The sequence below is a fragment of the Malaclemys terrapin genome, chromosome 11 (genome assembly GCF_027887155.1).
Source record: "Malaclemys terrapin pileata isolate rMalTer1 chromosome 11, rMalTer1.hap1, whole genome shotgun sequence".
Classification (NCBI taxonomy): Eukaryota; Metazoa; Chordata; order Testudines; family Emydidae; genus Malaclemys; species Malaclemys terrapin.
Window position 1 is genome coordinate 34,640,815 of NC_071515.1, and position 24,681 is coordinate 34,665,495.

Below are 24,681 nucleotides of genomic sequence, written 5' to 3' on the forward strand. Positions count from 1 at the left end.
TTTATTCCTGTAATGTTTGCTTAGGGAACTCAGTCTACTTTTGCAAATTAATTTTATCTAGATAGCAAAGAAAACTCAATTAGACAAATAAAGCCCTACTCAGTCTCATTCAGCAGACGGAAGTCATATTGTACTTACTTTGGAAATGCAAGTTTTCCAGAAACTGTCAAGTCAGCAGAACAGTTTTTTCTGGAACAAAATCTTGCAAAAACCATCTGTGAAGAGATGACAAAAGTGAAAATATTTCAAAACAGTGCGTACACAGTAACAGATACAAAGTAATTCTAATGCACGTATCACCATGTTCTTATCAAAGCATCGTGAGTGCCCAATAGCCCTTGCTACTGAAGGAGGAGCTAAATCAGGTGGTGACTTGCCATTTCTCTGGCCACATGCACTGTACATAGAACAACAGACACAGCATTCTGTCTCATGCTAAGGGTCTCATTCTTGGGCCAATAGAGATACGATCAGCCAATACTAAAAGGTACATGCAAGGACAAAGCATTTTAGGGGACTGAAGTTCCTGGGACAGTTCTGCAATCTCCTATGATAGGGCAGCAGGTACCCAGGCTACACAGTTTATCTCAGTAAAGACTGCCTATGTGATATTAGGTTTCTTTGACAGTAGTGATGTGAGTTGGTTGTGTCAGTGCTGTGGTTATTAAAGTTCCACAGAATAAGTGTATGTCACTGTATTGCAGTATGGCACGCAGCAAGATTCTCTTTTGTTAAAACTGTATGTGGGTCCAGAAATGGAAAGTTGAGATGGACAGCACAAGTAAGGATATTTTGCCAGTTAGAAGAAACCTTAGGCATCTCAAAATTCTGGCTGTCAATTTTATTTTGAATTTGTGAAACTTATTACTGGTGAGGAGTCAGAATAATGTTATTTAATTATACCAATTACAAATCATAAGAACACTTTGACTTTTGCTCCTGGAGGAGGGGGAAGGGGAGGGAAATAGCTTAATTATGATACTGTAATGTATGGTTTTTCCAATCCCTGTGCTTGAACACTTGGGAGTAGCTCGAGATAATACATACTTCATCAACATTGTTGAAATAATGGAGTATAAATTAACGTAAGCAGCGTGCTGGGTATCTAACATGCAATTCATGCTGGGATTTGACTCAGCAGATCATGTGAAACTAGAAGACTGGTAAGAAAATGTCTAGTACTAACACCAATATACCTAAAACAATAAGAGAATATAATTAATAAGAGATAATTACGTGCTTCAGTATAATCCTGTGCCACTTCATATGTACCATTAGAGTAAAAAATATAAAATACAAACTAGATGTATGTTCTGTAAGCAATGCATCCTTTAGACAAAACTTAGCATTCTACTTTTAGCCTACTAGTTTATTTAATAAAATCAAGGCATTTTTAATGTCCCTGTCACCATGAGATCTAGACACCAATTCAGAAAATGTGTTCCTTAGTTATACTGCACTGTGTGAAATTTTCTCTAGATAATGATTTACAATGTGCATTCATTTTGTTGAAGTTGAGACAAAAATATCCATATCTTAACCTTGTTTTTTATAATGTCTTTTTCTTTCCTCTGCTGAAGAACTGGTTCAAGTGGTGGGAATTCCTCCACACTTCTTTTCATTATAACATGATGCCCAAGATGATAAGTTGCTTCAATGTGTATAGGAGTCAGGATATCCCTTACATCTTTCTATGAAAATTGGAAACCTAATGAGTTAATCATATAAAACAGACATGTATATAAAGAAAACACTGCAAGTTTATCTCTATTTTCATACATACAATCACTTCCTAAACCACAGAAATGAAATCTTCTTCTTTGAATATACCTTTTTCTTCCCTACTTCTCCATGACTTCTGAGCTAATTTTCATTAACAATAATGAGATGAGAGCAGTCACTTCATAACTGAAGAGTGTATTTTATGATTAAACAACAATTGTTAATTGAAACTTTATTTGGTTGAAGACCCAACAGAATTTTCTTTGACACCAGGTTGACTGTTTTATTTTAAAATATTTATGGTCACAGTTTAGTAATTTTGTATTTTCCAAGTAAGGGTAGGTGAAAGAGAAGGGCAATGGACAAATGGGACAAACCCAAACAGGCACAATGGATCAGGTATTTCTGAGAAGTCTAAAAAGGCTCTGCGGGTACACATAAATAGGATATGGAGCTGGGACGGAGAGAGGGGGTTCCCCTGTCTTTATATTTTGTACTCTGCATTAAGATGATTAAACTGCTCAATAAATCGTAATTTCAACATGAAACCTTGACCGTGTAGGAATGCCACAAATCGAAGCCCAAATCCCAAGTTATATACTTGTAAAAACTGAACAGCCTGAAGCACTGAGTTTTACAATAGCAAACTTGATTAAATTATTCCCTAGGTATCCGAGACAGACAGCCACTGATTGTCCTTCCACATGTCCACTGCTTTCATTCTTATCTACAGGCTTTCTTTGACCATATCACATGTTATCCAATTAACAATAGTTTTCTCTGCATCTGCTGTATATTACTTTCATTATACTAATTAGCTATTCATTATTCTTTACTCAAAATATATATAATGTACATGCTTTCCTGTAAGGACTCTACTTGACAGACATTCACACTTAGTTAACTTTAACAGCTTCATACAGGCATAGAAGACTCAGTGCGGTGATGGGGGCAGTCTTGATATTACTACTAAAGAATTTAAAAGGAAATGGAGTATTATGGGAAAAGTTTACATGAGATCAATTATATATAATCACAAATTAAATGACAAAATAAGCATGCATGTATAGATTATCCATTACATGTTTTAATTGAAATGTGATAACTGTGAAAAACACACTTAAAAAAGTCAAGAGAGTCATGTTGACTTATCCATTAAGCAGCAAAGGGTGGAGAAGCGGGGTGTGGGTGTGTGAGGGATTCAACATTTACTTAATGGACAAAAAGAAGAACAGGAGTACTTGTGGCATCTTAGAGATTAACAAATTTATTAGACTAACAAATTTAGTCTCTAAGGTGCCACAAGTACTCCTGTTCTTCTTTTTGTGGATACAGACTAACACGGCTGCTACTCTGAAACCTGTCTTAATGGACAAAGTTATGATCTGCTAGGACAGACATTTTATTTTTTAATTTCGGTGAGGGTATCATAAATAGACTATGTAAAAACTTTTTTTAAAGTAGGTAGATACCCTTACACATATGACAATGTTACGGTATTAAACAAAATAGATACTAAAGATTACATTACCTTCAAAAATGCTGGATGACTTTTGCAGGTAACATTGCTGTTGTAAATCTCCATACTTCCTGAGACCATATCTGATGTTCCATTAGAAGAAAAGTAAAATCTTGCAGGAGTGTTTGTTTTTCTGCTTACATCTATGCTCAGGTCATAAAGCAGTACTGCAAGATTAAAAAGCAAGTAAGTAAAAGCTTTTTACAAAATATCTTTGAAACGTGTTTATTTTCACTAATTTAAGATAGGAGTTATACCTCATCACTTACAAATGGAGTGCTGGATACATAATGTCTGTCTCAAAATGCTCTAAAGAGCATCATGTTAAAGGCATTTTTCAACCTTTGGGAATATACACAAAGCTATAATTTAAAAAGGAAAAAATAACTTCACAATTTTTAAAGAAAACATATGTACGCAGATACATAACACATTCTATTAAATTTATTATTTTCCTTCCGACTCTCAGAGCCAAACTCATCCCTAATATGAGCCCGTGGCTCCACTAAAATCAATGGAGTTGCATGCATTTACACCAGGGCAGATTTGGGTATATTGTTATTATGTTTTGATAAATATAGCTAGAATCTGACTGAGAAAACCCAGTGTCAGCCAGTCAGAACTGGCATTAAAATTTCAGCAAACAGTAGACAAGAATAGATTCAATGACTGAAATTTAATTTAAAATAAATACAAAAAACTGTAAGATCCTAAATCACAAATAGAACAATGTGGATAATCAAATCACAAGCAAATTTTGGAACACCATTGTTTTAATACTTCATTGTTTCATTTCTGTTGTGACTTGAGTTTACGTATTCTGGGTTTTGTGTAGCTCCTCCTCCCCCTGTTGCCATTACTATTACCCAAGGCCTGAATTCAACAAGGGTACATAAGCCAGTGCTTAACTCTTAAGCATGCTGAATTGGGGACTGTTGCAGACAAACTCAAAACTCCGGGAATCTGAACTCCAAACCTTTCAATTCACCCTTAAAATTATTAGTAGTTATGCTTACAATACTTATATATTCTACTCGTGGAGACACAAACTATTTTAATTTTTAAAGCATTTCAGTTCACTTAATATAGTAATTGTGTTCTCTTCAAACAACTCTTTTCAATAAAAAAGAAATATGTATGCTATCTAGTCAAATTTGGAAAGGAAAAAAGCTGTTTCAGATAGATTCATCATGTGAATTCTTGATCCCATGGAGACTTTTCAAAGCAATTATACATATTTAAAGAATCAGCATTATTTAAGTAGCTCCTTTCTTATTTTTTCTACCATTTTACATGTTACAATTAAATGCTTTAATCATATAACAAAAGGACTCGTGTAGTAAAACTAAAAGTGTACCCAACTCTAATTCTGTAAGAGTGATTCCCTGTTCTGTGCTTTTGAATCTCTCTCTCTCTCTGCCTAACTGACTAAAGAGCAGAGCAATGCATTCAGTCATCAAAGTTGGCAGCATCTCATACTGCATTTTCTCCATAGCACTATGGAAGGTTGTAATGGGCAACATTTCTGTACCATCCTGATCAGTAATGGCTTGGATGAGACTGCTTCCAGAGGACCAACAATGTTACTGCTGGTCAGCTAGTATAGATCTTCACTGAGTATTGATATTTGTCCTTCACTAATTTCCTACCTGCCTGCAATGTGATGATCCAGGATTAAATCAAACTGACCTTGGGCATGGCAATTTTTCACACAAATCTGGTGCTAGGTTTTGTGGGTCCCTATACAAGGTGAAACACAGGGTCGCAGATGCACTATGTGAACGAAGGAAGGTTAGGAAAGTAAGCGTAGCACTTTTTCATGCTAGTCCAGGAAGCATTTTTGGCAGATGGGAAGGAGTTTGGATTGGAGTCCTTGTCCTTATGAAGCAGTGACAGGTACAAAGTTTAGCAATTCAAAGGTCTACCCTCACCCCCATTACACTGCTTTGCCTTTGTACTTCTTTATGAACTTTAACATAGACAATTCTGCTATGTCCTTTAACCTAGCTGGCCCTACTAAGGATTTACAAAGTTGCTTAAACTCAGGAGAAGTATGATGGCTCAGAGGTGGACCTAAGAAAGTTTGGAGTTCATTTCAAAATACCAAAATAAAATAAATAATGTAACTTTTCCTGAACACTCAAATTCTCATTGAGAATAGAAGAATAAAACAAATTTAGAGTCTCTAGACCATCCTGTTATGAAGATAAGCCATTTTCTCCCCACCCGCCCCCAAAATTAAAAATTTTGAATTTTTTGAAGACTGGATAGGTTTTTTAACCTCCCGTATCTCAAAAGGCGTTTGCCTTATTAGTTATACGTTTTCTCAAAAATTCTCTAGCAACTCTGCTACCACTTATCATAAAACTTATACAGTTTTTATTTGTTTAGATGATTAAGGGTAAAAATTCCGGCATATTAATAGAAAACTAGTTATAACCTTAACTACAGGATTGCCCCTCTGATATAATGTGTGCGACTTCTTTTAGTAGTAATGTAGTTAATGAAATATTCATAGATTTTAAGGCCAGAAGGGACCATTATAATGATCTAATCTGATCTCCTGCATAAAACAGGTCAAAGAACCTCATCCAATAATTTCTGCTTCAAGCCTATGGCCTGTGCTTGAGGTACAGCATATCTTTTAAAAAAAACCATCCAGTCTTGATTTTAAGACTTCAAAGCGATAGAGAATTTACCACATCACTAAATAAATTGTTTCAATAGTTAGCTATCCTTGCTATTACAAAACAGTGCCTTATTTCTTGTCTGAATTTGTCTAGCTTCAGCTTCCAAACATTGGATCTTGTTACACCTTTTTCTGCAGATTAAAAGCCATCTATCAGAAATCTATTCCCCATGCAGCGACTAGTAAACTGGGATCAAACCACCTCTTAACTTTCTCTTAGATATACTAAATTGATTGAGCTTCTTTAGCACGTGTGGGCAAACTACAGCCCGCCAGCCGATTTAATCCGGCTGAAGAATTAGGATGGAAGAATCCCATGCACTGCTACAGACTAGCGACCGAATGGCTAGGCAGCAGTTCTGTAGAAAAGGACCTAGGGGTTACAGTGGATGAGAAGCTGGATATGAGTCGACAGTGTGCCCTTGTTACCAAGACGGCTGATGGCATTTTGGGCTGTATAAGTAGGGGCATTGCCAGCAGATCGAGGGACGTGATCATTCCCCTCTATTCGACATTGGTGAGGCCTCATCTGGAGTACTGTGTCCAGTTTTGGGCCCCACACTACAAGAAGGATGTGGAAAAATTGGGGAGTCCAGTGGAGGGCAACAAAAATGACTAGGGGGCTGGAGCATATGACTTATGAGGAGAGGCTGAGGGAACTGGGATTGTTTAGTCTGCAGAAGAGAGGAATGAGGGGGGATTTGATAGCTTCTTTCAACTACCTGAAAGGGGGTTCCAAAGAGGATGGATCTGGACTGTTCTCAGTGGTAGCAGATGACAGAACAAGGAATAACGGTCTCAAGTTGCAGTGGGGGAGGTTTAGGTTGGATATTAGGGAAAACGTTTTCACTAAGAGGGTGATGAAGCATTGGAATGGGTTACCTAGGGAGGTTTTTAAGGTCAGGCTTGACAAAGCCCTGGCTGAGATGATTTAGTTGGGGACTGGTCCTGCTTTAAGCAGGGGGTTGGACTAGATGACCTCCTGAGGTCCCTTCCAACTCTGATATTTTATGATTCTATAATTCTCTATTATTCTATTTATGAGATCATAATTGGAACACTCTGTCCAAGTCTGGCCCATCATTTCAAAAAGGATGTTCACAAATAGGAAAGCTTCAGATAAGAAAAAAAGCCTTAGAGTGAAAGACTAAAGAACAGGGGTGGGCAAACTTTTTGGCCCGAGGGCCACATCTGGATATGGAAATTGTATGGTGGGCCATGAATGCTCATGGAATTGGGGTTGGGGTTCACGAGGGGGTGAGGGCTCTGGCTGGGGATTCAGACTGTGGAGTGGGGCCAGAAAAGAGGAGTTCAGGGTGTGGTAGGGGGTTCCGGGCTGGGGTGCGAGAGGTGCAAGCTCTGGCTGGAGGTGCGGGCTCTAGGGTGGGGCTGAAGATGAGGGGGTTGGGATGCAGGAGCGTGCTCCGGGCTGGGACTGAGGGGTTTGGAGGGCGGGATGCGGATCAGGACTGGGACTGAGGGGTTCGGAGAGTGGGAAGGGGATCAGGGCTGGGGTAGGGGTTTGGGGCACGGGAGAGGCTCAAGGGTGTAGGCTTTGGGCGGCGCTTACCTCAAGCAGCTCCCGGAAGCAGCGGCATGTCCCCCCCCTGTCTCCTACACAGAGGCGCGGCCAGGCAGCTCTGCGCGCTGCCCCATCTGCAGGCGCTGCCCCATCTGCAGGCACCGCCCCCGCAACCCCATTGGCTGCAGTTTCCAGCTAATGGGAGCTGTTGAGACAGCGCCTGCAGACAGGGCAGCGTGTGGAGTCCCCTGGCTGCGCCTCTGCATAGGAACTGGAGGAGGGACATGCCGCTGCTTCCGGGAGCCGCAGCATGTGCTCACGGAGTGGCCCCCAACTCCGCTCCCCAGTGCACTTGTCCTTGTTGAACCTCATCAGATTTCTTTTGGCTCAATCCTCTAGTTTGTCTAGATCCTGCTGTACGCTATCCCTACCCTCCAGCGTATCTACCACTCGTCCCAGTTTAGTGTCATCTGCAAACTTGCTGAGGGTGCAGTCCACACCATCCTCCAGATCATTAATGAAGGTATTGAACAAAACCGGCCCCAGGACCCTTGGGGCACTCTGCTTGATACCAACTGCCAACTAGACATGGAGCCATTGATCACTACCCATTGAGCCCAACGATCTAGACAGCTTTCTATCCACCTTATAGTCCATTCATCCAGCCCATACTACTTTATCTTGCCAGCAAGAATACTGTGGGAGATGGTATCAAAAGCTTTGCTAAAGTCAAGGAATAACACATCCACTGCTTTCCCCTCATCCACAGAGCCAATTATCTGTGTATTCAGAAACAGTGTATTCAGATGTAATATCTTCCAAATCCTACTTGGTATTCTCCTGATTATATATCCAAATTATACATCACATTCACCCTTTTTGCTACAATATTGAATGAGGAAGCTCATTTTCAACTGGTTCTCTGCCATGACCCCCAAGTCTTTTTCAGAGTTACTGCTTTCCAGGACAGGATCCTCCATCTTATAAGTGTGACCTATATTCGTTCTTCTTAGATGTATGAACTTGGCATCCTAACCAAGCAATCTAGGTCAGTCTGTATAACCGACCTGTCCCCGTCATTATTTATCACTCCACCAACTTTTATGTTATAAGAAAATTGTATGAGCAATAATTTTGTATTTTCGTCCGGATCATTGATAAATATATTTAATTAGCATTGGGCTGAGAACAGAACCTTGTGGGACCTTACTAGAAAACCGTCCGTGTAATGACAATTCCCAATTTACAATTACTTTTTGTGATCGATCAGTTAACCAATTTTTAATTCATTAATATGGGATGCCTTGAATTTGTAGAGTGCTATATTATCAGAATGTCATGAAGCACTGAGTCAGATGTCTTAAAGAAGTCTAAGTATGTTGTTTCAACACAATTATCCTTATCAACCATCCTATAATCTCATAAAAACATTAGTCTAACTATTTTTGATAAAACCATCCGGAGTGGTGTTAATTTTGTTAGTTCAAGTCCACTGGAACTTCCCGTTGTTCCGAGATCTGTTAAACATCAACATTAGTGGCTCAGAGAGCTCCTTTGCCAATTCTTTTTATACTTTTTGGGTGCAAATTATCTGGTCCTACTAATTTACAAATGTTTAATTTTAATAGTTGCTGTTTTATATCCTTTCCCGTTGATGGCAGAACAAAAAGTATTTCATTATCACTGTAAGACATGAATACATGCTCATTCTTTCCAAATACGGAATAGAAATATTTATTGAATTGTGCCTTTTCTGGCTCATGATTGCTAATTTACCATTCTTGTCTAGTACTGGACCCATACCATTGTTTGGATTTCTTTTGTTCCATATATATTTAAAGAATTATTGTTTATTCTCCTTAATCCTACTGCCATAGCTTTTTAGTGATTTTTCATAGTGATACCTACTGTGTTCAGGTTGATGGATTACTTTACAAACACTGTATTTGTTTATATTCCAAATGGTAAAATATTCTACAGCATGGAAACTGATCCATGTATTCAATACAAAATATTTATCAAGTAGCTTACCAACATAACCAGGGACGTCTCGTCCTTTATAGGTAAAGCAAAGCATTAAATTCACACACACAGCAGGCTGGCCATTTTCCGCACATTCCAAATTAGTTCGATTTACAGCATTAGGGTGTTTTAAAAAAGCTTCAACAACCACCACTGGTCTTGTTCTAAGAATACAAAACAGTTTATGGTCACAAAATGCTTCAGCATGAATTTATAATTACCTCTGCACACATTTGTTATTTTCAAATATAATATTTATGACACTGTCTTATCTTATACACGGTAAGAATAAAAATAGAATTTTACATGTTGAATGTGAGGGTTTTATTGCTCCAAGAAGTTTCAGGATGTCACTTTCCTTTTGCTCAGAGGTGTTTACTTAAATACATCAGTGTAGAATAAAATTCTAGTGCTTAATGACTGAAGTTCAAAACACCATAAAGAGCATTAAGAGGTCACTAGCACATTACACATTTTTTAATTGCATCTCATAATTTACAATTAAGTCCAACTGTCTTTAAGCACTGAAATGTATCAGCCTCACCTCAGCAGCACGGCAGAATCGTTGAGAAAGGCACCAACTGCTACATCTGTACAAAAAAACAAGGATAGATGCGCATCATTAGTCAAAAAGAATCACTTCTCAGGCGTAAGTACCTTACTGCACATTTACCTTTTGGACGATATTAAAACACTATTTGCACATTATTAATTAGAGGGGATATGCTAATATATATACAGAGAGATACTTTATCTATCATTGATATTTCCAATGCAGATTCCTCAATGAGTATCTGTTTACTTTCTGTTAAAGCTTCATGTTAATGTTCCTGCCATTGCTAATGCTATAGCTAAGGCTGCAACTCAAAGTCCACTACAGCTGAAGTACAATTCAGTTAAAATAAGAGGCATTTGCATCTTTTTCTCTAACCCAGAATTATTATTCTCATTAAAATTAAATGTAAAGTGTTCACATGACAGAGTAAAGGTACAATGTGAAGTCACTCTGTGAGCCTTAGTCTAAGGGTAAAATTTTCAAATGTGTCTAAATGACATAGGAGCCTAAGTCCCATTGACGTGCAATGAGAGTTAGGCTCCTAAGTGTGTAAGTCTCTTTTCAAAATGTAACTTGGGCGCTTATGAAAATTTTATCCTGGCTCTCAAGAAAGTCTTTTATTTGGAGATAGTGAATGAACAAAGCAGAGGGCTCCAAAGCAGAAGAACTTAAGTCTAAGATAGATGTATTCACTTGAACCATTTATCTAGATCAGGGGTTCTCAAACTGCGGGTCACAAGGTTATTACATGACGGGTCGCGAGCTGTCCGCCTCCACCCCCAAACCCCGCTTTCCCTCCAGCATTTATAATAGTGTTAAATACAAAAAAAGTGTTTTTAATTTATAAGGAGGTTTGCACTCAGGTTTGCTGTGTGAAAGGGGTCACCAGTACAAAAGTTTGAGAAACATTGATCTAAATATTGCTATGTCTCTCTCTAGCCATGGAGTTTCTGCTTCTATGCAGTAAAACTTTCCCTAAGGACTCTCTGGCATAAAGGGACTCTAAAACAAGTGAGGAGCTTTTACTCCGAGGAGCCTCTCTCAAGCCCAAGCACAGGGCATGTCAGCATTGGGGCCACCCATATGTCTCCTTGCAGAGGCTGCCATAACTTAAGGTTCCAGGGAGCTGCTCCAGTCCCCCTGGGCCACAAGTTCTGTGCTACACCTTTCACTCCTGGTCATTTCCTTTAATACCTTTGTTGATTATCAAGACTTTGCCAGTAGACACATTAAATCCTCTTTCCTAATTTATTCTGTAATTCCATAATTTAGTGACTGACGTCAGTCACCTGCATGTTGAAAATGGTGATGTAATAAATGTCAAATTGTGACATCACTGGATGAAGTACTACAGTAGTACTACAAACAGATATTATGGTTATTTTCTCTTCTACTGTACCACAAACTTAGTTTTAAGCCTGAGATCCTTAACTAATAGGAAATTAATCTGCCACAGAAAAACTGCCTCTTGCCCTCAGCTTTACTGCTTTTTTTCTCTTCCAAAACTGTTATGATGGCCTGTCCCTCATAGTTTTTGCTCCTTCGTTTTATGTTAGAAATACTGAGTAGCATACCTGGTTTGTTTCCCACCAGCTTACATTTAATTTCATTTATACTACTTTAAACAGGAAGAATAGGAATGACTGTTTAATTCACCTGGATAACCATTGTTATCTGCATCAATGCCACTTGATATGGATTGTCCAAACATGCTTAAAGTGTTGCTGATTCTGTGTCCTTGTATTCTCTGAAAAATAAAGGACTGCCCTAAATGAAAATGAGCTTTTCCAAACATTCTAAGTAATATTTATTTTAGGTGGTAACCAATGGGAACCTGTAGCACAACCACTCTGCACCTTATCCCAATCACTTCTTGATTTCAGTTTAATTAAGTTTGAATCCAATATTGGTTCCTTTGTTTCAAATATTATATCCCATAATCCATGCCTGAGAACTACAATGTATTCAGATATTTCTGTTACATTGAGAAAAAGCTGATTTCTCCACTGGATCTATATAGTTGTTATACGGCAGCTATGGCCCTTTAAATGAAGGACCTAAATCCCACCTCCTTGAGAGGAATCGCCAAATAGAGAGTAGCAAAGAGGCAGGATTTCCCATCACTGTTCATTGAATAGACCTGAGCAAACAGTTTGGGACTCCCAGACACATGCAGTAGATAAATAGGATGAGTCATCCAAATATGCATGGTGAGCATGAACCCAGAACTGTCATATATGACTGCAGTGGAAGTGCTAACAAAACCAACCTCTGTTGAACATAGTACGCTGGGAATATGTATGTGCAAAAATGGCCAAGGTTGAGATCAAAATAAAAACTACATACTAAGTGAAAGGTCAGAAATTCAAAAACTCAAATATATTCAGTTGTCCCCTAGGCAATACAAAAAGAAATACACTATGGCCAGCTCAACACTACAGACTTATAGCGGCATAACTGTGTCATGCAGGGGTGTGAAAAATCCACACCCCCAAGCAACATAGTTATACCGACCTAACTCCTGGTGTAGACAGCGGTATGTCGACGGGAGAGCTTCTCCCGTTGTCGTAACTACTGTCTCCCGTAAAGGGGGATTAGCTACGCTGACGGGAGAAGCTCTCCCATCGGCATAGGAGCGTCTTGACTTAAGTGCTACAGCAGCGCAGCGGTGCTCATGCCGCATTTTAAATGTAGAACTGTGTGACGCTGACAACCTGCTCCAATGAAAGTTAAATGTAATCATTTTAAATACTTTACTGGGCAATGGTTTTTTTAAAGAGAATATCAAGAAAGCCATACCTGCGAGAAGGATGAAGATATCCCATCCTTCCTGCCATTATAAATATAAATTGCTCCTTCTAGATTATTTTCCTGGGGAGCCCCAATGGCAACATCTGTAGAAAGATTTTATTTTAATACAGGGAAATTATATGTAATCAATAAACAAGAAAAATGTTTTTATACAGTTTTCTCATTTTGAATTTGTTTATATTTCATGTATGGGAGACAGTATAGGTTGATAAGTTTATATTTAAGGAATCAAATATTGCTTTTACAAGTTTATAAAATGTCTTGCCGACCAGCAGATATGAGTATGATGGTTCCATATTTTATAACTATTCAGCAAGAGCACAGGAAGCAGACTGGATTGGTCCTATGACACATGAAGATCCATTTATAGCTGTAATTTATGTGTAAAATATTTACAAATGTAGCCCTGATGGTGTAATCAGACACGCTACAATAGACGCCTGCATGGAGGCTCAATGGACCTATGCCCAAGTACATGGTTCACACTAGTAAGTTTGATTTCAGAGCTCCATTTTTTTGTAATGCTTCAGAGTGAAGGCTCGCTCTTGCCTTTTTTCCAAGAGGAAATAGAGGGGCTCACGGAAATATCCGAAGTTTGAAAAGGGGCTTCAGGATTTAAAGAAAGAGCTGTATCAATAGTACTGCTTCTGTGTGTTTTCTGCCCTGTTTTACACTAACAGTTCAGCCTGAATGCCTGTTTAGATATGGTTATTCTGAGGTACAGTGACTTTAGTGACAACAGATGGGATGGGGACTCAGTCTAAGTGTGAAGAGAACAGCCCTTCAGCTGGGAAGGGTTTGTCTGCACAGTGCATTAGTTCATGCTAACGAGGGGTAAATTCTGGTGTTCATTAGCTGGCCACATGAAGCTTGCAAGTGCACACTAAAAGTTCCACATTCACGTTGTCCAGTTCAAACACTACTTCCATCAAAGTCAATGCAGTTGCGCCAAGTTACAGAGAGGTTAAATTTAATTTTTAAACGGTAATAAGGGGTGATAGCCAAAATGACCAATGTCCCTTAAAAAGAAAAGATCTCCTCCCATTGCTAAAACTATGATAATTTTGCTGCCCTCTGTTGTTCCCACAACGATTAAAGCTGTGAGACACATGCCATACGCTATTACTTTGTCTAAAACAAGTCAATTTTCCTTATTTTTAAATGTGCTTAACATCTCATTAACATGCTTGTTTGGGCATATAAGAGGGAAATTAAGGTAACTGGCTTTACACAAAGTAATATGTTGAATTCCTACATGATTTAATTCTAGTGGGGAGTACAGATGCAAAAGAATAGCAATAGACTAGTTCCTAAATCACAAACATAGTTGTTCAAATAGCCAGAGCAAATGATCCAAAAAGAAAGTTACAAAGTACATCAGTTCAAAATGCACCAAGGGAAATGAACAGATTTTTGGCTTCACTCATAAACAATCTGATTCTTTGCAAAGTGTAATAATATAAGTGGAACCAAACCAAAAAAACTCACGAAAGGAAAGTCTCTGCTGACTAGGTTCAGTCAAACAGTTCTCTGATTTAATCCATACTTCAATGGTTAAAATGTTACATCTCTCTACTGACTAGATGAAAATATGACAGATAGTTGTGCTATCTAATTAAGACTAAACATACATTCTTTTGGGTAAACTCATTCACTAATGTACATCCAACTGACTTGACTAATTGATTCATAGGGTTTTAAACTACTGAAGAAAAAAAAAAAAACCAACAGCTCTTTCATATACTTTTTTCTTGCACTTCCTATAGACAAATCAACTCTTTCATCATCCAAGAGTTGTTTTTATATTTCTCTGCCATGTCCATTTTTCTCTTACAGGAAATATCTCCTCCACTTTCTCCCTCCTCAGTTTTAAGTTGCCTTGCCTCCTCCTCCACTGTCTCATCTCCCCTAACTCTCTTATCATACCCCTTCTATGTCATATTACCTATTATGTTATCTGTTCCATGCTATATTACCTATTACAGCTTTTGATTGTACAACTTGTTCCACTTAGCACATTGTGAGCACTACTGGAATTACAAATTATAACTATTTGCATGATGATGATCTCTTTATACACCATAAACTTCTGGCCTATCTTTAAATTATGTTAATTTGACATACCACATTTTACCAATTATCATCATCATTTGTATAGATTAATCACAGAAAGGTAGAACTCTGTTTCTAAACAGAGTAAGAAGTTTTCTCTGTCCTGAGAGCTTGCATATAAAACAAAAGAAAGGACAGGAAAAAATGCAGCTATGGAGATTAATGGTGAAGGAGGAAGAAAGCACAGGAGGAAAGATTCTTGAAAGAAGAGAGAGGGTGCTCAGAGGATGAGAAGAAGATGATTGTTCCAAGACTAGGGGGCTGCAGGACAGAGAGTGTACTGCCAAGAATGTGAGATAACAGGAGCAGTAAGAAGAGTGAACCAAGACGAGGATAGGAAGTGAAGAGTGAATAAAAGGAGATAAATTCAAAGTTGTAGGTGCAGGGTGAATCTGATGTGGTAAAAAGACACCTAGTACATTAAAGATTGCCTGTTCTTGGGCCTGGACATGATTAGCTTCTCCTATATAGATTAAACTTTGAACAAAAAAGCAAAACCTATGGCTGAGCTTATAAAGGGGACCCAAGAAACCAGCAGAGAACTCCTGAGAAGTACTTCCGCTTCCCTCACACATCAGGTGTCTGCTTGCCTGCCTGCTCTGCTGATAGAGAGTAGCCATCTACACGTGACTTGCTGGAATGGAAACACGAACTGTTCCTGTTCTGTATAAAGACAGGAGTGCTGCCACTTAGCCCACTCTCCTCAGCCTCCCTGTCCTCTGGGATGTCCATCCCATTTGGTTTAGCTGACTGCAGCCCCTCCCACCTAAACCAAATGTTTGAAAGCCACTTCTTAAGTTCAAGGGCTGAAGGAGGGGATGACATGGTCAAAACAGAAGGGGAGGAAGATTTCTTGAACAGTGATATTTTAGACAGAAGAGAAGTAAGAGAAGACCATTAAAACCATTGTCGCTCAGACTGTCTGTGGTAGACCCTTTAATTGCAATTTTCAGAAGAGCTCACATGTTGGTGTTTCTTTTTAATATGAACACAGTGCTCTTTAGAGGAGTTGGCTTGACAACCCCAGAGACTGAATTTCTCTATCCTCTGAGCAAGTCTAGTACAGGCAACAGCAGTGTAAACTTTGCAACCTTGTTTCACCAACATGAGGGAGGGAGGGAGGGACTTCATCTAAAGGTGAGAGGGTATTCAGCCTCCATATCCATTCAGTCCTTGGCCTCTCTGCTGAGACAGGTAGACACAATTTGGACACACACCCACTACAACCTGGTCTAACATTATTGTTTCACACAGGAGAAGAGTTATCAGATGGTAATGACTATGGACCTAGAGTAAATTCGGAACACATGTGTAGAACGAAAGGCCCTTTCATCCATTAGCAATCTCCTGAAACATTCACTCCTCAGATTTATATTACATTGCTGTCATGAATTACAAATATACTCATTAGTACCTTCAAAACCATCATTATCAATGTCTCCTAGATTAGCTATAGATTCGCCAAACCTCGCTGCATAAGAGTCGCTCCCAACTAGTTCTATCTCCAATTCTAGCATCTCTGCTCCCTAAAGGAAAACAAAAACAAATGTACATTAAAAAAGATTGCCAGTGACGTGTTGTTCGACCTTTTCAGTGCATAAGCTATCTCAGAACACACATTTCTGAATCATAAGGCTGATATAGGATATATAAATTGCACAAGTAAAGGGAGCTTAAAGTGTGGCTCTGCACTGAAAAATTAACATGTAAAATTGACCTGATCCTTGTGTGTTTTCAAAATCATGTTTGCACATTTCAATCAAAAAGTTTTTAACTACTTTTTACGCTTGTTAGCCCTGAACAGTCACCACAACTCAGAGAGAGGGAACTGGATTCTCTTCTTGTGAATCATCAACATAATTGTTTACTACAAACAGCTGGCTCTTGAGCCCAGTTTGACTTTAATATACCAGGGCAATTTTCATAATGCAAGGCAGGTAGCCAGAAAAAAAAAAATCTCACTCCTTAAATTGACCACATTGGTTATGTAAATCACTAAATATAATATATCCAGGACTCTGTAATTTTAATAGAGTCGCTTTTCATACTAGAGTTGTTCTTTAAAAAGGGGAAAACAATTTGTTGTAATGGTGAACATCTGTGTGCAATAAAAAGCCTACATGAAAACAGCACACAGATCACTGCAGTGCCACAAAGAACATCATGCTAAAAGGGAGTGCCATCTTCCCATCTCCCATTCCATCTCAGTTCACTCCCTATTTCATAGACTTAATATGCTCTTTGGACAGCTGGAAGCACCTTTGGAAGCATCAAGGAATAACCAGCCCTTCATGAAGACAATAATTGTGGTAAGAAAACAATAATGGAAGATGCATATGTGAGAGAGAAAATAACTGAGCATAAAAATTCTAAAAATAAAATTAACAAATTAAAACTAAGCAGATGAAAATGGAAAAAGTGATTACATTTTAACCTCTGATTAAAAAACATAGAAAAAAATGAATACCAATATATAATAACTCCAGTTATTTCATTTACCAAAATATGGGGAATAAAGAGATCTACCATTCTCTTTCCTGAATGCTACTAGTGACTACACATCTTTCACTCAGCTGCTAGTTGTTTGAGTTTGAAGCATTGCCTATTCTGTTCACAAGCTGTTCCCTTTTTTGGTGGTTAAAAGAATGGCTTTCAACAAGCTAAAATATCTGTTTTTCAAATTATAAGCCAAGAGTCAACAACCTTTCAGAAGCGGTGTGCTGAGTCTTCTTTTATTCACCCTAATTTAAGGTTTCGCATGCCAATAACGGATTTTAACATTTTTAGAAAGTCTCTTTCTATAAGTCTATAATATATAACTATTGTTGTATGTAAAGTAAGTAAGGTTTTTAAAATGTTTAAGAAGCTTCATTTAAAATTAAATTAAAATGCAGAGCCCCCCTGGACCGGTGGCCAGGACCCGGGCAGTGTGAGTGCCACTGAAAATCAGCTCGCATGCCATAGGTTGCCTACTCCTGTTATAAGCAATATAATTGCGGAGTGCATGCAAATAGACTACAGTAACATACTAACTAGCATATCGAGTTATGAAATCACATTGATCTTTCTACTTTAATACTTTGTCTTATGAACACCAGATTTACAGTAGATGTGGCTAGCACTTGATACATTCATATGCAAAATCATACTGCTGTTCTACCATATTCCCTGATACTAGCATAAAGTAGGTTTCAGTTAAGATCCCAGTTTTCATGGTGGTATTTTAGCAAAATACATAGTTGTACTGTAAGTCATGCACTTCAAATGCATCATGTCAGAGTTCCTGTAACAAAGCAGAAAATACTGCTATTCGGTTTGTAGGACCAGAATTACTTTAAATAGTCAGAATTAAAAAAAGAAGACACACTTACAGAACCTGAGTTGATGTAAACATAAACCCTTCCTTCTTCTCTGACTTTACTTTGCATTGGAGCGCCAACCAGTAAGTCTGAGAGGCCATCAGTATTCAGATCCACTGCACAAACAGCAGCTCCAAAATAAGAACCAAGCTGTCCACACACACACAAGAAGTGAAGAGTCATCAAATCTTTAAGACAACACACAAGAAGTTATAATATGTACCAAAATAACATGAAAGGTTACCTTTTTACCCTTTAGTTCAGACAGAATATTTAATGCACTTGTCCCAATGCTAAAAATGTATGCCTAAAATAAGAAGAGAATATAGGAGAAATTCAACTCTTTGCACTTACGGTTGTCAATAAGAAAAATGAAATACTAAATATGCTGTAGAGGAAAGAGAAATCCCAAAAGGCACCAAGACCACACACAATTCAAAATAAAATACAGTCATGCAATATCTCCTGCCTGATCCTTTCTTAGCACCACTGAACAAGCAAGACCCTCTTTCACACTGTGTTTCCTTTCATTCTTTCTCACAAACTCAGAGAAGCTCCAGTTTTCTGTGCTCCCCTGGACCACAGAAATCCACTCTCTTAGCTTTCCATTGCAACAGTCCAAAGAGGAAAACAACAACAAAGCACCTCTTACTTTACCAGTCTGCTCCTGTTGGGGAGCTCCTCCAATTACTTCTGTACTAGCTGGTGTCAGAAAGTGGCCAGCTCCAACAGCATATCCTGTAAATGAAATAGAGTCATAACTGAATGCAGTGAATATGATTACAGGCACCATGAATATAATTTTAGAGGTGCTCTCTATGGCATATTGTCAACAATCCAATAAACTATGGTCTATTACTTTTCATACAATATATGCCTCACTCAGATGAGCTCTGAAGGAATAAAGTGCAATTTCATGCAGGTAAATAATAAACAAAACGTTTAGAAAGGTAAGTTTTCATAAGATAAACAAGATGGTCAATAAAAATAATAAGGTTTGCTCCCAATTGCTAGAATTCACATTAAAAATGTCAGAAAAACATCTCACATAAAAGATGCCAAACACACCTCCATTTTCCAATTGTTTGCCATTTTAAATAATGGAAATCCATCTTATTTAACAACACAGATTCATGAGTCACTTTCAAATAGGTCTGAGTTGTAACAACAAATTAATGCAAACATTCACATAAGAAAATTCAAAGAGAAACTATATCATTCAAAGCAATCACCAGATTTGTTATTTCAAATGTGGTTGGTTTCTATGGTATTGCAATAAAAAAAAAAGCACAATACTGTTACTAATACTGATGATTTTTGTTTGTTTGTTTTTTGTGACGAGCACCTTCTTAAATAACCTGGATATTAGATTTGGCTGGTTGACAAGAAAATATTTCTGGCAATGATCAGGCAGTTGGATCCACAGGGGCAGACTTTTACATCTGTGCAGGGCCCTCCTGACTAATGGGGCTATATAGGGATATAAAAGTCCACCCACAGATAACCTATTTGAAGATTGGGGCCTTGTTTTTTTTTAGCTATGCATAACTGGTCATTTGTATTCCTCTCAAATTGCAATATGGGACACAACTGGCTGAGCTCAGACAGAGGAGTAATTTAATTTATTTATATTCTGCTCCCCTTGTAACAACAGAACTCTCATCAGCTTTCCATGGAAGTAGGGAGCGCAATATCATAGAGGAGAATTGTGCCTTAAATCTTTAACTTGCCAAGATGACTGTGTGGAACATTATTATGCCAGCATTTTCTTTTCATGTTTTATGCTATAAGGGGTGAACAAGACCATTTATCATTTAAAGGTCAACTCCCAGTTTCTACTTATTCAACAAAAAATTAAGCTTAAGTAGATGAACCTTAATTTTCATGCTCTGATCTTTACTTTCAAGTTATTTTGTTTTGTCCAAATGTAAAAAAACATTCATTTCTAATGATTTTTTGGTAACTGCAGGTCCCAGGTCTCTGCCCTGTTCTGAAGATTATTTTTCATATGTTGTATGAAAACGATGTGAAGTTTATGCCTTTATTATTCAAGGCTCCGCACCTAAGCAAACCATTTCTGAGGCTGGGACAACAGTTCATCTGGGTTTTGTTCTTTTTACTGCTAGAACACTTCTGAAAAATCTCAGGAGAAAACCCTGACAAAATGTTACAAGTCACAAATAAGTTGATTAACAACTTCCTCATTCATTCACATTGACAAGAGGGAAGCAGTCAAATGGGAAACCTGGAAATGAGCTGAATCAAAAGGTGTACATTTTAGAGGAGCCAAGGCAGTTTTATTCCAAGATTTCCCTAACCTAGCTCCTGGTCTAACTTCCATTTAAGTCAGTGGGAGTTTTCTGATATTTAATGGGAGGTGCATTGGGTTCTTAGTTAATGGGTGTGTGAAGGCTTTCTATCTCCAGACCTAAAGCACACGGGATGAAAGAAGTGGCAGTCATGAATTCAATAGCCCTGAAACTGAAGAAGGAAGAGGAACCAACATGGCATTGTCCGCCTCTTCTCAGAAGCTCCTTCACCAGAGCAGTATGTATTTGGGACTCCCAAATGGTTAAATCCATGAAGGAATGTGGCTTGGGGACAGGTACTAAACATGGCTTCATTCCTCAGCAGTTCTGTCAGAAATTTCCCTTGGAAGTAAATACTCCCTTGTGCCATCTTTCCCCAGACAGATAGGGCTATGGCTATAGGAGGGGGAAGCAATAGCACAACTTCCTTAGGAGTTATGCTGCTGGGGGAATTGGAGAGCAATGCAAAGGGGCAGAGCCTCCACACAGATGTACTAAGATCTCCAGAATGTCTCCTATCCAACTGGAGGCCTACAAACCCTTAACCTTGCCTGGTGGAGCAATGTCCCATGTAAATGTACCCTTCTTGCAAGAGTGTATGATGTCAGTGCTTATAGTTAGACTTCTCCTCAGGCCTAAATTAATCAAACCACCTAAGCACGTACATAACTTTAAACACATGAGCATTCCCATTGTCTTCACATGTTTTCCTACCTAAGTCGCATCTTCAATGGGTTGACTTGTGTTTAAGTGTAAGCATACATGCAAGTGCTTTGCTGGATCACCGTAATTATGAGACAGAGTTCTCAAGACTACATATATTACTGCAAAGGGGCATTTTGCTATCCCTCTCATCATCCATCTTCTGTAAGAACTCTGTTTCTTATTCTGAAAAGCAGATGAAACACCTCCCCATTAGGCTTACGCTACAGGAAGTATGGAAATAGAAAGACCAAGTGCAATTAAAAATGTATACTGGACTATAAGAGGAAGCATAGATGGAGTTAATGAGTTAATTTATACTTATCAGAAGTTTAAGATGCATGTCTAGAATGTATTCATATACATATCTAAGTTCAGATCTTTTATACTGTACCAACTTCTTTCAAAATGGTAATCATTATAATTTAAAACCACCAAGAAAGTGGCTAAAAATGTTGAGACCACATCCTGTTTTAAAACAATTTCATCCTGTTTTTATTATTGTAATTAGAGCTATTCAAGTACAGCTAAGGAAATCCTGCCAAACATTATTTATTCACTGACTTCTCTTTCCCAATGTATTCTCTTCCTCAGGGGGCTGGTACTGAAACCCCTTTCTTCCCTCCAGCTTGAAATCAAACCCTACAACACCCATTTCTCACGTTCTTCTCCTGTAAAACTCCAGATTGCCATAATCTCCACATTGGCTATTAAGAAAACAATAACTCTATAAAGCAGAGACCAATCACTGATCACTGCCAGAAGAAAGGATAGTGAAAGCATATAGATTAATTACAGTAGTCTGTTTTGAATTGTATGCTGGTCACAAAATATACTTTCCTCAATTGGTAATACTATTGTTATTTATGTGCTGACAATGTGCTTAGCACTGTAAAAATATACAAAATGACTTCAGAATCAGCCCTGAAGAAACTGCAACCTAAAAGACAGAAATATAAATAAATCCTATTTCCTAGAACTGGAAGGAACAAGGTCATTGAGTCCAGCCCCCTGCCTTCACTAGCAGGACCAAGTACTGATTTTGCCCCAGATCCCTAAGTGGCTCCCTCAAGGATTGAACTCACAACGCTGGGTTTAGCAGGCCAATGCCCAAACCACTGAGCTATCCCTCCCCCCAAGGAGATTGGAACACTTCGAAGCCCAGGGCAAGGAATAAATTGTGACTCAGCTAGCATGGCATGAAGGGGCACCACAGGAGAAGCAGTGCAGGGGTGGGGGACTCTCAGATGGTTGGCAGGATGGGATGTATTGAGGTGGGGACTGGGCAGACCTTCTCTGCTGCCCCAACCTGCCGGCCAGGATAGCTGCACCAGTGCTTTGGGAAACATGTGTGCGCTGTTCAGCACAGAGACCTACTGCAGTTTACTCCTTCCCTGGAGCAGCAGGAGAAGCAGGAGGAAGCCTGTGACTGTTTGAGTCACAATCCCCCTCCCAGCTGTCCATGGGGAAGGACAATAACAAACAACCCCTTATTCTAAGTTCATGGCAAAGCCATAATTGAGCCTGTTATTAAACATATTTAAATATTGCATGAAATCTGCTTACTGCAGCGCTGAGTGAAGTCTACAAACCATTTATGATCAAAATCCTTACAAACAGAGCAGTCTTAAGTATGCAGTGTGAACTGTCACTCTTTTAAATCAAACACGACTAGAAATTATTGTAAATGAAGATAAAGCAATTCAGAAATAAATGTCTGAGGCAATTCAGATGAGAAGAATGTAGAGGAACACAGAATAAAAGTGAGATTTTAAAAAGATTAACATCACACTCAGAATCACAAGACAGGTCTGCAATATTGCCACTCTGGGGTGTAACAAAGATGACATTTCATACCCAGTTGTATAGACCAGGGAATTAGCGAAACAGATGAATAAAAAATATTTTAAATACCTAAGTAACTTCCAAATTTTACTTGGTTCCTCAAATCTGTATAAGCTTGAGAGGTTTTCGCAGTGGTATTGTACACAAAGACAGAACCAGTCCAATAATATGATCCTGGGGCTCCCATTATAATTAAATCCTGGAGAAAAGAAAAAAAGAGAGTTATGTTTATGTATTAAACTCTTAAAGATAAGCATGATGAGTCAAATTCATTCCTGGTATAACTCCCCTGAAATCAATGGAATTACACTGGAGATGTATTTGGCTCACTATCAATGCATTAAAATCAGATCACATATAAAATGTTTTATATTTTTAAAATATGGTTATTATTTCCCTACTAAAAGCTTTGAGCGGTGAGCAATTTAAAGAAAACCAGAAACAAGGTATCTTCCCCCTCAGCAGAATATTTTAGAAATCATATTCTCACGTAGAACATAAAAATGTACACTGTAGTGCATCGCTCTTTATATACAGAATGTAAGCCTTATTAGTGTTTAATAGTTCTTTCAATAGGTTATTCTGAATGGAATAATAAAAAATATGCTCTATTATATTCTTCACTTCCTTTCAAAATAAAAAGGAATTTTGGATTTAAAATAGAGTGCCATGATAAATTATGTTTTGGCATTTTGAAAATTATTATATACCTAAAACTCTTATCTTTAATAAATTTCATTTTAAAAAGATGAAATAGCATGACTATGCACAAATGTATGATGTTCTCCAGGAAATAATTAAATAGGAAACTGATTTTTTAATACACACCTTAAAGTAAAAACTAGAGATCCCAGCCTGACATGACCCATGGTTTTCTCCAAATTTTCGCACATGATCTGAATATAAAAAGCAAAAATGATTTAAAGTCTACAATCATCTTGAAAAATAGAGAGTTTCAGAATTCCTCTGCAGCTCTCTGAAATGAAAGTAGAGATAAGTAACAAGAACTGGTTTCTACTGTTGGAAATAGTACATGGACTTCAACTTCATACCAGAATAATAAAGGACTTGAGAAAATTGTCCCGTTCAAAATGCATCACTTGATTGGAGAAGGGTTTTGAAGCCTGAATTTAGCTATTCTAAAAAGGTGACAATCTCCTTTAACACATATCAGTCCATGAAAACAGCATGTCAAAGTGAAACGTCACTATACACAGTGCTTGAATAACAAATGCTAGTAGGTTTAACACTCCTTTTACAACTCCAGCCATACTTTTGATGGAAATAACTACTTTAATTGGAGTTCTCATGATGCCTATTCCATGCATTGCTGCTGGGAATCCAGTACATGTACAGTTTAGAGCTGTAATAATCAAACTATTGCTCGTATCTATGGTCAGCCATGGCTTCTTTTGCCTTCTCCTGCTGCTCCATTAGATTTTTGGAAGAGCTCCTCCATTGGATATACCAGAGTCTTGTTCCCACTTTCCATCTCTTTCATTTTTTATCCTTC

At 38.2% G+C, this 24,681-nt stretch overlaps 1 protein-coding gene across 1 annotated transcript in view; it reads right to left on the bottom strand.

Moving 5' to 3' along the window:
- The window catches only part of ITGA4 (integrin subunit alpha 4), a 55,022-nt gene that overhangs the window by 19,404 nt on the left and 10,937 nt on the right, over window positions 1-24,681 (bottom strand). Inside the window, 13 exon segments of the mRNA XM_054044406.1 lie at window positions 139-215; window positions 1,542-1,691; window positions 3,254-3,408; window positions 9,484-9,638; window positions 10,019-10,064; window positions 11,687-11,777; window positions 12,830-12,924; window positions 16,368-16,479; window positions 18,325-18,462; window positions 18,557-18,619; window positions 18,965-19,050; window positions 23,238-23,367; window positions 23,997-24,064. Of these exon segments, the coding sequence (XP_053900381.1) occupies window positions 139-215; window positions 1,542-1,691; window positions 3,254-3,408; window positions 9,484-9,638; window positions 10,019-10,064; window positions 11,687-11,777; window positions 12,830-12,924; window positions 16,368-16,479; window positions 18,325-18,462; window positions 18,557-18,619; window positions 18,965-19,050; window positions 23,238-23,367; window positions 23,997-24,064 (1,366 nt within the window).